The sequence below is a fragment of the Patagioenas fasciata genome, chromosome Z (genome assembly GCF_037038585.1).
Source record: "Patagioenas fasciata isolate bPatFas1 chromosome Z, bPatFas1.hap1, whole genome shotgun sequence".
Lineage (NCBI taxonomy): Eukaryota > Metazoa > Chordata > Aves > Columbiformes > Columbidae > Patagioenas > Patagioenas fasciata.
This window is the reverse complement of record NC_092560.1, coordinates 84,455,633-84,471,118: the sequence shown is the minus strand read 5'-3', so window position 1 is coordinate 84,471,118 and position 15,486 is coordinate 84,455,633. Positions and strand designations below refer to the sequence as shown.

The following is a 15,486-nucleotide window of genomic DNA, read 5'->3' as shown; positions in this document are numbered from 1 at the left end:
AAAGCATTTAAAGCACTTCTTCTCCCGGGGATTTTACTGAGCGCTACTAAATTGCTGAATATTTAATAGCCCGATGTGTTCCAGGCCCTGCGGCCTGTCCCCCAAATGATAAGCCTTGTTATTAAGTGAACTTTAATTGCTTAATAATTGGGTCTTCGGGAAGGGGAGATGGGGATCCCGATAGGCTGCGGAGTAAATCAGACTTGGGTCCGGCTTACAATGAAGCTTCCTAAGTAGCTTTGGGAAAGACTAAGGGATAGTTTGAAAATCTTGTCTATTAGGAGAGATAAACCAGTTTTAAACACAGCTTTAGACAAAGGTAATTAGTGTCTTTTTTTCCCCCCTCTACTTTTTTGCAACATCTTGATCTGTTATGTGTAGATTTTATGAGGTTTTCTCGAAACTTGAAAAAGTGTTGGGATACATGCAGAAAGGGGCATTATTATTAAGATATTAGGGTTTGAATCAGTCCTGGGGCTCCTGCTCAAATGCATTTTTCAATATGTGTTCGTTCCCCAGTGCATCATTTTTGCTGAACGTTTGGTGGTATTTTAATGGGTCATTTCTAGGGGATTGTCCAGGACTAGAGCCACATAAGGTCCCCAAAATACGTCCCCACCATCTCTACAAGGGACCTATGAGGGGGACTTTTGACAAGGACATGTAGTGATGGGCCAAGGGGTGATGGCTTTAAACTGAGAAGAGATTTAGATGAGATATAAGGAGGAAAATCTTCCAAATGAGACTGGTGAGGCCCTGGAGAAGTTGTGGATGCCCCAGCGCTGGAGACATCCCAGGCCAGGTTGGATGAGGCTTTGGGCAACCTGGTCTAGTTGAAGATGTTCCTGCCCATGGCTGGGGGATGGAGTAGATGCATTTTAAGGTCCCTTCCAACTCAAACCGTGGTGTTATTTTATGATTCTTGTTCTTGTGGGTTTTTCTCTAGCACACGAAGGACGTGGGCCTCACGGTTTTGCACCGAGTGAAGTTGGAGCATCAAGCTCCAGCCTCTTCCCTTCTGCTCTCATGAGTCAAATGTTTCATGGAAAACAGACACAGGCCATTTCTCGTTTGAAATATTTCATTGAACAGAAGCTTTTTAGAGTGTTCTTCCTTTGATTTGGAGGGAAGGAGAAATACAGCGAGATGCGACTGTAACGTTTCCCAACCTTCCGTAGGTTTGGTTGTGCTTTCCTTTGAACGCCCGCCCTGTTCTGCGCGGTTCGAATTGTGTGACGACATCTCTGTCCTGTACAATTTCTATTTCCAGCAGCTATATAATTGTGGTTTTTTCTTTTAATATTTGCAGGACCACTGAGGTTCCTTTCCCAGACGGAATCGGTCACGGCTTTCACAGGAGACACCATCCTGCTCAAGTGCGAAGTGGTCGGGGAGCCCATGCCCGTGGTTCACTGGCAGCGGAACCAGGAGGACTTGTCCCCGAACCCGAGTGACCCACGCGTGGCCGTCCTGCCCTCCGGGGCTCTGCAGATCAGCCGCGTCCAGCACGGGGACAGCGGCATCTACAGGTGCTTGGCCAAGAACCCGGCCAGTTCTCGCACCGGGAACGACGCCGAAGTCAGAGTTTTGGCAGGTAAGAACTTGGATTCTTCTCCATCGCCTTGTTCTCACCTCACCGTGTCCTTTGCTTCTTGGAAATGCAGTTTATCCCACCTTGTTCCCAGTTCCTTCTACAAACTTCCATGTTCTTAATATGGAAGAGCGTGGAGACCTTTAGAAGCAGTTGGATGTCAAGGTGAGGAGTTGACGCTTTCTAACTTGAAGCACATAATTTAGATGTGCATGGAATCGGTCTCTTTGACGCGGTCAATGGAGCGGGACAAATCCTTCCTGTTGTATTTCCCTACTCGAAGGGAGGTTATTTGGGTACTTCAGGGCCTGGAATGATCTACCAAGGTGCCCAGAGCACCGTTTGGGATCTGATGGAGTTTAAATGGGGCACGCGATGTTCCCAAATTCACAGCCGAGTGAATGTAGAATCACTGAATGGTTTGAGTTGGACCTTAAAGATCAACTAGTCCAACCCTATCTTGGTCTCCCTCTTAATAAACTCATCAGCTACGGAGATGGTTACCACTGTGGTTTAATATCAAGATCTGAGCAGTAAGATAAGGATTTGAAGAAGGTATTGGTGCAAAATCTCCTCGTTCTACATGATAACTAATAGAATATTTTTATATATCTATCTTGTAAGCAAATGTTACGTGATTTCTCACCAAGCGAGAGGTAACTGAGCAAAATCTTCAGACTTCCGAGCTGGCCTAAATGCTCCAGATACCACTTAGGCCAAGGAGTCCCTGATCATCTGCGAGTGGATTGATGTTTCTTTGCCCAGGTTTGGTCGTTAATGTCCTGACTGTCTATAGGAGAGAGGGGGATTAATTGATCTCGTCCCAGCACGTTAAAATTGAATATCAGGGAAACGCTGGAGCAAATAAGGAGAAAAACACGTAGCGAGGAAGCGGCGGAATCAGTCAAACGTTGGCTTAGGGCAAACAGTCTCATCTCAGGATAACATGAGCAGACAGAAACTCTTCTAAGAAATAAGCGACGCTCCCGAAAGAAAAACTCAGATGTTTTTAGGCCTCTTGGGAATGTTGTTCTCACGCTTTGATGGTTCAGAAATATCTGATATTTTGCTGCTAAATCTGCTTCTCCTGTTTTCGCTTGTTGGTAGAAAAGCATCTTCAGTTGAGTCCTGTAATTAACGGAGGTAGAAATACCCTCGTTGGCCTTTTTCCCCTGATTAGTGGGGAGGAAGGAAAACTAAGCCTTAAATCCTATTCAAAGGAATAGACAACAAGCCAAAAAGTTTAGGCAGCGTCTCATAACTCTGTATTTTTTAAATGATTTGTCCACGGATAGCGGTTGTGATTTATTTGAGGGAATCAATTCCTAGCTTGCATTGCTCCTATAAAATAATATCATTCAAATAAAAGAAAATTCAATAAAATAAGTGCCAGCATCTGGGTGATGCCTCCATCCAGCTCCCCACATGAATAGCACTTGATAAGCCAGCTAGAGTTTGACCTTTAACCACAAAAAAAGGTGAAATTCAAACTACTTTTATTAATAATCCTGGGGAATGAGCTATTTTGCCTCTCTCCCCTGGATAAATCTGATTAGCGCATCATTCATCTCTTGCATAATAACCACAAATATCAGTTAGAAATAAATACAACCCGGCAACGTCCCTTCCCTACAGTAGTAATACATTTTATTTTCTATTATTCTTTTACCTCAAGATCTCGACGAACAAGTCAAGGGGTTGTAAATATTTGTCCCTTCGTTATGGACGAGGAAAGCGTCTCGCAATAAATCATCATTAAAGCGAGAAATGGGACCCCTGATGTATCCTCTCGCGTTCCAGCGGCGACTCCACGCAGATTTAGTGAATACATTTAGAAGTTACTACAGTAAGGAGAACGTCTTAACGCCCCAATTCGTTATGGTGTTAATATTTTAACCATGTGCGTCCTTATTATTAGAAATCAAGTTGTCCCGGCAAATGGATTATCCAGATACATTTGGAAATGTTTTCCTGGGTACGATGCGAGGATTTGGTCAATTGAACGACACTGTGAGATGCCAGACAACAGGATGCAACATATTTTTGGGAAAGCTTCGTTTTTTCTATGTATATTTTAATTAAAATACTCCAGGTATGTTTTTCTGAAGTGCCGAAGAGCCGTATGCAAGTGAACTTCATTTTCCATGGCGAACCCAAATCAGATACATCAGCTTGAGTTCCACTTGCTCCAAGACCAATTTAATGGGAGAATAAATGAATCCTCGACTCTTATCAACGACGTTGAGACCGATCTGGGGGTTTGTGGAGAGGACGATTGGTGACTGACTCTCAAATCCGCTCGTGTAACATGAAGGAGCCTTTGACCTAAAAAGGCGGGAAAAATGACTTGAGGCCTTGGTTACATCACAAAATACCCGACTTACTCCATGAACCAGCTATAAAAAGGGGATAAAAGGACTTACCCTAATACTGCTTTGTGAAGATATATAGATATTTTTGCAAATCACACGGCGTTATCGGATATCAGTGGCTGTTGAATTCTTAGGCGTTAATATATAGATGGCAACGTCCAGCGTTGTGCTTGGATGGAGGTTGATTGGCCATGGGTGCGAGCAACTTGCTTGAAAAATTAACACTAAAAAAGATCATGAGGTGTCCCGTGATGTCCCCATGGATGGGGACACGTCAGCGCAGAAGAGATTGAGTCTTGGCCCAAATTAAGTCAACAGCTCCAGCTAAAGCTGGTCCAGAGTTGGTTGATGACGTGGGTTTGATTATGGCCTACAGGTGCTTGGCAGGAGATGATTAATGAGCACTCGGTGTCCTAAGTGGAGAAGGGCTTAACGAGACCTTAGATATCTTCAGGATCAAGAGCGGGGCCCAAACAAGAACCCATCGTCTTCCCAACGAAGAATTTTAATGTCTGCCGCCATCCCCACGTTCTCAGCTCTGAGAGGAAATCATGGACGTCCACCTAAGGCAAGGGGGATTTTGGAGCCTCCTTGGTTCCTCATAAGGTTCCAATTAAGTCATTAGACCTTTCATGTCTAAATTACTGAGCTCTTTTTTCAGTTAAACCATCTCTGGTTTGTGGAAGGTGGGGACTGGCCTGAATAACCTGCAAGTTCTGATCGTCACGGGTTTGAAACCACAACTCTCTTCCTGGTATTTTCTGAAAAAAGGATGAGATGTGTTTTATTTTCCTTCCTGGAACAGACATTTTCAGCTCTGTGTGGATTTAAGCTGCAAACTTTGTACCTCGTTCTACCCGTTCAACTGGAAAATGTTCCTTCACAACCCACGCGTTTGGGTTCCCAACCGTTTCTCATGTTGGTACCCGCTTAGTTCAACTTTGGGCTTGGCCTTTTGCTTTTTTGGGGGCTGTTCATTCAACGATGTCCCTCAAGAACACGGCAAATTTTGCCAGGTGGGGAAGAAATATCCCAATATTATTGGTTTTCATGACTTAACATCTTCATCTGACCTAAGATAATCATTGAAATCAAATAGATCTTGTTTGTGGTTTCAGAACTAAGCGCTTCTGAAGGGAAGACAATCCCATAATAAGATCTGGAGTCCAGCACGTTTGGTTCGACATCTACCGTAAGAAAATAAAGGTGTTTCTTGGTGGATGGTTTTGTTCGCTGCTATTTCAGCCGCAGTCGATGGGATTTGGGTCTGTGTTGTCCCTTGGGTCATTGTCACCCACCCATGCAGTTGGATTTAAGCTCACAGTATAAGCTTTAAGCTTGGCCCACCTCTTGGGTCAGGCAAAGGAGAATTTAAAGCATTAATCTTTCTATTTATTCCCCCTCAATTCCAATTATTCAAGTTATTTCCTTCTTATTTTCTCTGTTCTCTTTTCTTCTCTCACCCATCATGTTATCGAACTTCCCTCTCGCAGCTCCAAACCAGTGGCGTTAATCCACTCTTAACCTTACGTATAACTCCGGCTTTCCAAGACCCGGCTTTAATACCAGGCTGCACACGATCCGTTCTCACTTTCCCAAAAGCCGGTATTGATTTCTGCCTTCAAATTGCTCCTTGGGCTTCAACAAGGTTGTCATTTGATAGACTTTGGGTATGAAAACTGGGGGCGCTTGGGGCTGTTGTTGAGCAGTCGTTCCAAACAAAAGGAATACTTATATTTATTTTATAGATATGTATTTTTAATGGATGATCAATGCTTCTTTTGCTCTCGTAGATCCAGGTCTGCACCGACAACAGTTCTTCCTGCAACGCCCGTCGAACGTGATGGCCATGGAAGGGAAAGATGCCGTTCTGGAGTGTTGCGTCTCTGGGTACCCCCCTCCCACCTTCACGTGGCTGCGAGGAGATGAAATCCTGCCCATCAGGTAGCTCAACCCTTCGGGGATCTCATTTTTCACACTATTTCCTTGAGCAAAACATCGGTATCAAACTGATAGAGCACCGTAAGACGCAGTGAACGTTTCTTCTCAATGTTTCAGGTCCAAAAAGTATTCGTTACTGGCTGGGAGTAACCTGCTCATATCCAACGTGACCGACGACGACTCCGGGACCTACACGTGCGTCGTCACCTACAAAAACGAGAACAGCAGCGGCTCCGCCGAGCTCTCGGTGATGGGTGAGTCCAGGAACTACGCCCGGTTGGCCGTTCTCAGAATATTTGATATGATTTTAATCGCATTTTAGGTTTGAATCGCTCCCTTTTGCTCAACAACTTGATTTTCATACCTCCGACAAACTGCAAACTATCCAAGTTTTGATGAGATGGAAATCAAGCCCTCTAAGTCCATCCGCCACACTCTATAACGTCTTTTGATATCAGATATTAGTTGCTAGCGCCGTTTGTTTCGTATACGCTGCTTTCCCTTGGTTTCGCCTTCTCGAATCCTTATTTTTGGCACTAGAAAGAAGACAAGAAAATAACATATTAGCGTCTTCTCACCAATTAACAATAGTTTAAGTAGATTTGTAGCGCAGCAATGTGTTCCTAGTGTTAAACATTAAGCGCCTTCCTCAACCTCCTTTCAAATGGCAAATATTAACGCAATCTGAAAGATGTTTAAATCTAATAGCTGCCTCTTATTTTTGCTTTATTTAAAGCAGCGAACAATAGCAGAGCGCATTAGCGTTGTTCAGGCAGATCTAACGAACGGCGTCATTAATGCTTCGTCAAACAATAACGTATTTCAAGGCGCCGTTCATTTGGCATTCTGGCTTTAAAGCTTGCGCATGAAAAATACTTTCATTAGTGAATAGAACATTAATTTGGATTATCGGATATGCCGTGCTTGTATAACAATATCCTTTTATCAAGCCATAATCAAATACAATAATTACCGGTGGTGGAGGGTTCGCTTCTGTTTCTTCAGGTGCGTTAACGTAATTCATTGTTTTACTGGATAAAAATAAAAACGCAGCTTTCTAATTGCCAAAGTTCATTTATTATGGCCTTGTTTTCATTCTAAGGAATCAAATATTGAAAAGGCAGGTAAGTTGTTAGGCAGGATACTTAATTCACCTTATTGAAAGATGTTGATCTCCAGTCTAAGCTTGAGAAGTAGAATTCAATTCCATTGATAATTGCAATAATTAGCGGTGAGAGCAACTTCGGCTTGAGCATCATCGCCCCCATGATTGCGTCGACGTCGCTGACCGCGCCGTCCCCGGGAAAATTAATAGCGGCTTTGCATCCAATTCCTTTCTGTACCTTTTGAATAATGAATTCGCGCAGAATCGGTTTATTTGTCAAAATGTCATCATTATATCTCCTAAACAGAATAATTGATAGTTTTGAGATATTTGCAGTCTGAATGGCAAGAAAAATAACAATTGAGTAATTATCTCGGAAGTCCGAGGAGACAACATCAGATCCAAGTGAATCCCATCACGTGGTAACGAGATGCTTTTGATCTCTTAAATAATGAGGCAATTTGCAAGAATTTCACAATGAAGTTGTTTGAAAGAGCTAAAAATAACTATTTCCATGGTGGACGTAGACCTGAAATTGCAAGAGGTGAAAGAATTTGGTCTGGAAGTGGCATAAATCCTGAAATAACAAGTGTTCTGTGCCCTATTCCTACTGATTGACGATGGGAGAAACCCCTGGGATTTGAAGTCCTGGTAAATCAGATCTATAGGTAGAATTAGAATTAGATCTATAAACCCCGTATTTTTGGTCATAATTGATAAATTTGCTGCTATGCCGTCATACAGAAGTTAGTTTTCTTCCTGCTCATTAATTAACCTGCCCCTTAATTGTATCAAAGAGCCCAATGATAAATGTACTGATAGGGTTGGGAAGGAGAATCGTAGAAGAGTTTGGGTTGGAAGGGACCATCAACGCTCATCCAATCCAACCCCAGCCATGAGCAGGGACATCGGAAAACACCAAACTCAAATATTTCAAGAAATCTTTGTGAAGAAACATCTTTTTTGGGGGGTTTTGATGTGGGACAGGCAACCCAAGCTCTGTTGGGAATATCCAGTTGACCTGTTGCAATCTAAGGCGGTTTCTCAGGTGCTGGGCCTGATGGGTCAAGAACTCAGTCTGTGCTCACTTCCCTTGATTTAGAGGATTTAAAGAATTTATTAGCACATTGATAGCATTCAATGGCTACGCTTTTCTATCCTTTATTTTTAATTTCATTTAATATCGCTTGAGCTGCACAAAGCAGCTCGGCCTAGCGGTCCAAGCATCCTCGTTGAGCATCCTCAATGGGTCAAGAAACTCATGTCATGACTCAATGCCCTTGGGACAGACAATATCTAATAATAATAATAATAATAATAATGATGATGATGATGATGATGATGTAATAATATCACTGCTGCAAACTAAAAGCTCATAAAACAATGTATTTCAGCCTTCTAAACAGTGTTAATCTATGGAGCTTCCTATCAGAGTATAGAGTTGGGGCCAACCGATTTGGACATGGATTCAAGATTTGAAGCTTTTTATTGGGTACGGGGGTATTGAGCACCAAAGAAAATAGGATTTTAAGTTTCTCTTGTGTGTCTGTGTTTTTATATAAATAGAAGATACGTTTATATATGTGTAGATATATATATGTGTGTGTGTGTGTGCGAGCTTCAGGCTTGCCTTAATCCTTTATGAAAGAAGCAGCCACTTCTGTATAAAAACACAATAATTATTAGGTACAGAATAATACATGATTATACTGTAATTATTGTATTTTAAACATATATCATTCTGTACCTATTGACAAGAGTTTCTCCCAGCTTAGGCTGCTGTTAATATTGGTGGTGAGGCTGGACTAGAATGAGCAGCAATCTGATCTTGGAGGATTTAATCTTATTTTGCTTTCAGAGCAGTTTAAAGAATTTATTCGCACTTATTTCTTCCCTTTCAATGGATTCTGAATAATGAGGTAAATGCCCATTTGCAGGTACAGGGCAGCTCAACCCGGTAATGGGGGTGATTGAATTACAACCCGTTAATTTTGCTTGCCGAGGAATGAATGAGGGTCGAGTGGCTCATTCAGCCCGTTCTGGAAATGGAATTTTTATCAATGAGCATCAAATACTTGGAAAAAGCACTTGAGAGAAACTCCAGCGTTGCCTTTTTCTGATAATAGCGTGGAAATTCAGTCCTATTAAAAATAAATAGACATAACAAGGTCTGTGATAGCGCCGCTCACTTGGCCCATCGCAGGAAGGTTGGTGTTCAAGGCATAAAATATCCCTTGGAATCCACAGGAAAATAAATGATGGGAAGTTAACGATACCAGATCTGTGCATAATTTGATTTTTAAACCTTTTGTGGATCAGCCTACCTAATAGTTTGTTAAATAAACTGGTTTTTCTCTGAAAAAGGGAATTTTGCTGCTGCCACAAACACCATTGAGCATGTTGGTGCGTTCATGTCACCGCGGAGGCGACTCCGGAATAAAACGTGGGACCAACTGGGCCATTCCCATTCCCAACTGGTGATGAACCAGTTTGCTGCCCTGGAGACCTTCAGCCATCTCTAAGTTAAATTTAAATATCTCAGCTCTGTAGGGTTTTGCATCCACTTCTTAAGATTGGCTGTGGGTTACTGGCTGTGGGTTATTGCTCGTGGGTTACTGGCTGTGGGTTATTGCTCGTGGGTTATTGCTTGTGGTTCAGGGAGGTTTGGGAGCTCAAGAGCCCACATGAGAATCTCCCTTCATTGGTCCAGCGCATTTTTTGGAAATATTACCACCAAATATCTCCCTTTGTGTCGTACAGAAGATTTTGGAATAGTTCTGTTGTGCAGCGCTCCACGTGGAGGAGATGGGGCATTTGCATTAGAGGTAGTGGGATATATTCTATATATTATGATATAAGAAGACTCACCAAGGAATGAATGATAGAGTTTCCCATCCCGGTGCTTCCACACCGCGTTTCTCCACGCTTTGTGTTTGCGATGGGAGATGAATGGCAGCGTTTATTATTTTCTTTTGCTATTTTTTAGTCTCTTTGCCTCCCGGCTCTGGTTTGATTCATCCTGACAGGAGCCGCCGCTTTGATGGATGGTTCGGGAAGGGCCAAACTGAAATGAAGGGTGAACCGCGCTCGCTTATGGAGTGGTTCCCATTCAACTCCACACTTAACAGGAATTAATGCACCTGCCAAAATTCAATTATTAACAGAAGAGCGGGAGAGCGGCCGAGACTGAGCAACGTCTGTTACCTGTAAATAATGGATCCAGCGCTATCCCCAGGGCTTTTTTCCCTTGGATTTTGCTATTTCTCCCAATACTGAAAGTGTTTGGATTATTTTCTTTTCTTTTCGCTTTTTCTCTTTTGCTTTTTTTGCCTTTTCCCGCCTTTTTCCTTTTCCCGCTTTTTTCCTTTTCCCGCCTTTTCTCCCCTTTTCCCCTTTTCTCCCCCCCTTTATTTCCTTCCACTCACTTTCAATATTGGGCAAGTGAATTAATTCCTGGTGCAGATGCTTTAGATCCACATCTAAACCAAAGAATTTTAAAGGATTTATGAAAAAAGGGGGGAAAAAAAGACAATTTGGGAGCACCAAGCACAACTTTTTGCCAGTGATTTCTTCCTTTGTAACTTCATCTGGGTGTTCCTGCTCCATGGGGGGATTGCACTGGATGAGCTTCCCGGGTCCCTTCCAACCCCTGACATTCTGGGATTCTGCGATCTGGGATTCTGCTCTTTATTTATTGGCTCGCACGTGGTCTTCCGGATCCTACTTTAATTGCAAAGCCCAGAGCAATGACGTAAATGTGTAATACACACAACACTATTAAAATATATAGATTTCCCATGTTTGAAAGGAATCTTAGCGCAGCATCCGTAGTTGGTTTTATTAAAAGCCGTTTAAATTCCCCTGCCCGGGGTGGGTTGGAATGACAAGAAATTTACATTTTAATTGCGGCAGAAGACAAAACCGCGTTCCCGTGTTAACGAGGGAGGATAAATAAGATGCGTATCAGCCGGGAGGAAAGAAACGACCGGTCGTTTTTCACCGCCATGAGAAATCCGGGGCTTGTTTTGTTTGCTCCCCATCAAAATGCGGCAAAATCCGCCTCGATTGAGCGAGTTGGTCATCGAGAAAACATTGTAAGACTATAAATATTCTTTGGAGAAACCCCACCAGGGATCCAGATTGGTCTGCGCGATGTGTGCCGGGGTAAGTGTGGTTGGATTTATGGTGGATTTGGTGAGGGTGTTGAAAAGAAACTGGTGTCCACTGACTTGTTGTAAAGCTCTACTCAAAACTTTCTAGGCAAGGCCTACAAATAGTACCTGAGAGGAAGGGCCTGTAATACTTTATAGATGTGAAAAATAAGCCAATGCAATCTTTGTAACCCATTTGTCATCCAGAGTAAGCTAAGAGTAAGATGGTGGTCTTGTGGCCTTAGAGCCCATGGAAGCCTCTCTACAGGACAACACAAGCCATGAGGTATCAACTGTGGATGAAGAACCCACCTCTGGTCCCATTTTTGCCATCAAAACTCTTAATTCTTGCTTGGCCAAGCTGGGATTGGAGGAGGTCTGGTTGGTTATCATTCCGTTAAGGGAAGATTAGGATCCCAAAGTGACTCTTGTTGCTTTGGGTTGGATGACTCTCTTGTTTCTCCAACAAAACCAGTTGGAAGCATAGAATCGTTTTGGTTGGAAGAGACGCTCAAGATCATTGAGTCCAACCATCAACCCAACATTGGCACCAACCCATGTCCCTGAGAACCTCATCTATGTGTATTTAGTCTCGGTTTTTGCTCCCTTTTAGTGTCACGTATCTTTCAAGACACACATTCTTGCCTTGACTTCTTTACACTGTAATTGGTTTTATTTAATGATTATTTAGAATCTAAGTGGTCGGGTAATTTGGTCCTGCTGTAAATAACACCAGTATCTGAAGGCAAATGCTCCTTTAAAAGATACCAACTCTTTGTTGCTTTCAATCCTTTTCTTTTCTGCTAAAGTTTTGTTAATATATTGAATTAAATTATGATGTTTCAGGTGGCTTTTCTCACCTGATTTGATAAGGAATGATTAAAAATATCTGTTTCTAGAGCCAATAATGGCAGGCGCCGCCTTAGAAAGTCGAGCCTAAATCATTGAAGAATCCACACACTTATGTTTTGCGTGTTTAATTTTATATATCTTTACGGTAAAGATCTTTAATTGGTGTAAAGATGCCCTAAAGTTATCCACGCGTGAGTAAAGAAATGTATTTCTATACATTGTGATAGTTGTAGCTATAATATATATTAATATATAATTATAGCACTGAGGCATTTATGGGTTCTCAATGAGGGTTTTTTTATTCTTAGTAGTCATAATATTATTGTTATTATAAATAAAATTGCTCTTTGGGGAAAAAGAAAGTGACTAATTTTCAGTCTTAATGATTTCCATCAGTCTAACGCTGCCAGGATGCATTTATCTCCATTTCTCCCCATATTTATTCTTTCCCGATAGTCATTTCCTTTTTATTTATGGCCATCGTCGATGGATTTAAGTCAGGAATGAACCTCGGAGTGTCGTATAGATCCATATAGCACCTACGCACGTAATCATTGCACGTGTTTTAATATATCAGAGCTGCTGTTATCTCTTCATTCCAGCTGAGAAGCCAGGGAAAGACTCCTCAGACTAGGCCAAAATTTTAAACAAGGTCATTTATTGTTGAAAACAATAATTGTATTACCATGAGTTTATAATTTATAGGAGAGATGCGTGAGGTTGATTTAGAAATTATAATCCTGGGATGAGTTAAGACGGCCTTTGGAGTTGAAACCAAGAAGACGTAAGATGAATATTCATCATAAATTCCACGCTGGTTTATTGCAATGGTTAATTAACTTTTGCGCAAATCAAGGGGGAAAGAGACGATGCTCATGAACAATAATCTCGTTTTGGGGGAAGATGGTGAGATATAGGTGTTGGTGTCTTGCTGTGCGATGGACCCGCCGGGCGAGGCCAGAGGATGCGCTGGGTGAGGTGGGACATCATCACGCTCTCTCTTCCGTGCTGCGTTTGTTGGGGGCAACAAAAGAGGTATTTTAAGAGGTATTTTGGTGTCTCTGGGGCTTGGTTGAGGGTTTGGTGGTGGTGGTTTATTTTGGTTTTCTTTCAAATGATGCTTATTATGGTGACGCAGCGGGTCTGGCTTTCTGCTGCCTGATAACCCATCGCACGGGCGACTGCAGACGCTTCTCATGGCTGTTGATGTTCATACCCCTTGCGATATTTCTCCACGGAGAGCTCTGTGCTTCTCGTTTCTCTCAGTATTTTTAGTAATAAGTGCCCAGAGTTCTTAGAAAATAGATTTTGATGGACTTTGGTTCCTGGGACGAACGTCAAGAAACTGGGGCTTCCGTTAGTGCTCCTCGGGTTGAAATTCTTAATGACCAACCTATGACGCGATGATTCATATAAAATAAAACGCTCCGGGAAAGAAAATCAGATTGGGTCAATCAGAAGGGTTTAGATTGGAGTTACTTCGTGTTTCCTGCTGAAATATAGCTTTTAATTTGCTTTTTAATTGAGGTTGCTAATTGTGTGCAGCTTGAAGGTGTTTTCAGTGAAGATGTGGAAGAAGACATTTGTGGGTTTGGGTTGAAGTTGACAACTACACTTCTACTAGATAACTGTAGCTATTAGTTGAACTTGGATCTGGGCAGGAACAACCCCTTCCAACCCTTGACATTCTGGGTAACTCCTAAAGACATCATTTTCTTGCTCTGTAGCCATCAACCTGCTGTTCCTCTACATCAAGGTAACGGAGCTGATTAGACATTAGATTTCAACAAACTGATGGCAGCACAAAAGCAGCCCAGGGACGAATTAGATTTTCGTTAAGATTAATTGCGACGTTAACAAAACTGAACTGACCCTTGAAGCACTGCACTGGATCCAGGCCTCAACTGGACTCTGCCTCATTGACCACGACTCTCTGGCTTCTTCTTCCCTTCTTCCGTCCACGTCACTACTCAGTCATCCAGGCCGCACTCCCTCAAGTTGGGGGTAATTAATCTAATTATTGTTTTGAAGAATAGTTGTCTAACAAGGCAGATAGAGTCCTTCATTAGTTATTTTTTTGTCGTGTTTTGGGGATCATCCTAAAATCCTAAACACCCTTTTAAGCCCAGCCTTGCGTAGGATGGGAATTACTGAGTCTTCTGGGTGAGCCCCAAGTCTTTCAAATCCCATCCTTCTTCCCAGCGATGTGGCTTTAAAGATTAAATAACTGTGGTGAAACAGCATAAATAGATTAATAAGCTGGATTCCTTATATTAAACGACTGTAAAATGTCACTATTATGAGTAAAACTCACTAAAAGCCGTTTTGGAAAGGCTTCCCGTGCAGGCCGGATCGCAGGATGACAAATAACACGGTATATTTGATGTAAATAGATTAGTGGATGGAAGGCGTTTCAATAATTCAGCTTGATTGTATAACATATAATCTGCGGGAAACCTATAACTCGCCACTTAAAGAACGACTCCTTCCTCTGAAAATCTCCAATAAACGTTGTGTTTAGAAGCAATTCCCATTTTATGGCGCACATTTTCTTTTCTTTTCAACCCCCTTTATTTTTTAATACATATTTAACAAATCCTGGTAAAACTCAATGTTCTTTTCCACATTTAGTTACTTATACTGCTTATCTCACCCCTGAATTTATAATTCTCAGTTCACAAAAATGTGATTTCTTCAATAGCTTAATGATTTCTGCCCCAGGTAGGAAATACCCTTTGGAAACAAACCCCGTTTTCGAGTAATGAGGAGAATTAAAGGTAAGACAGGGAGGGGACACTTGGGTGATAGAGGAGGTGACGTTTCCTTGGGACGCTCCTGTAATTTGGAGGAGGGTGAAGTTTTGAGCCATTTGCTGCACTTTAATGATGATTTAGGTGATTTTGATTCCTCAGGTGTGTCCTGATGCTGATGAAACTGAGCAATAGTTGATCAATATTTCAAAAGGATGGGCCGCTCCATTTTTCCGTCATTGTCACCGGGGTCGATCTTGAGACCAAACCAAGCGCCTCGTCTTTCCGCCTCTACTTCCAGTGATGTATTCCTGGTTTCTTTCCTTAACCCACCTCACGGAGATATCATAGAATCCTAGAATTCCATGTTTAATTGACCACAAGGATCATCTGGTCCAACCCTTCTTGGCTTAGACAACTAGGCCCAACCAGCTGAATCTTCAACGTGCCCAATGTTGGAGGGTCCACCACTTCCTTGGGGAGTTGAATCCAATGACCAATTGTTCTTAGGGGGAAAGATTCCCCTTGTGTCCTATCGGAATCTCCTCATCGCAGCCTTTAATACCCCGTTGTAGGCCGCAGTCATTATTAAATATTTGCGTGCAAACACTAATAAATGAAAAAACGCCTCTTCCCACCGATCCAATGGGGAAAAACACGAGTGCGCTGGGGAATTTCATGGGCGTTTCTGCTTAACTCAGCAGCACCATTGGCCGCTTTCTTC

At 42.3% G+C, this 15,486-nt stretch overlaps 1 protein-coding gene across 7 annotated transcripts in view; it reads left to right on the top strand.

Annotated features, from left to right (window-relative positions):
- LOC136114956 (netrin receptor DCC-like) overlaps positions 1 to 15,486 on the top strand; it is a 333,036-nt gene that overhangs the window by 165,453 nt on the left and 152,097 nt on the right. For all 7 annotated transcript variants that reach the window (XM_071801760.1, XM_071801758.1, XM_071801759.1 and 4 more), the window contains 3 exons: positions 1,310 to 1,594; positions 5,757 to 5,907; positions 6,022 to 6,158. In XM_071801760.1, coding sequence (XP_071657861.1) covers positions 1,310 to 1,594; positions 5,757 to 5,907; positions 6,022 to 6,158 — 573 coding nt within the window. The remainder of the gene's footprint in view (positions 1 to 1,309; positions 1,595 to 5,756; positions 5,908 to 6,021; positions 6,159 to 15,486) is intronic.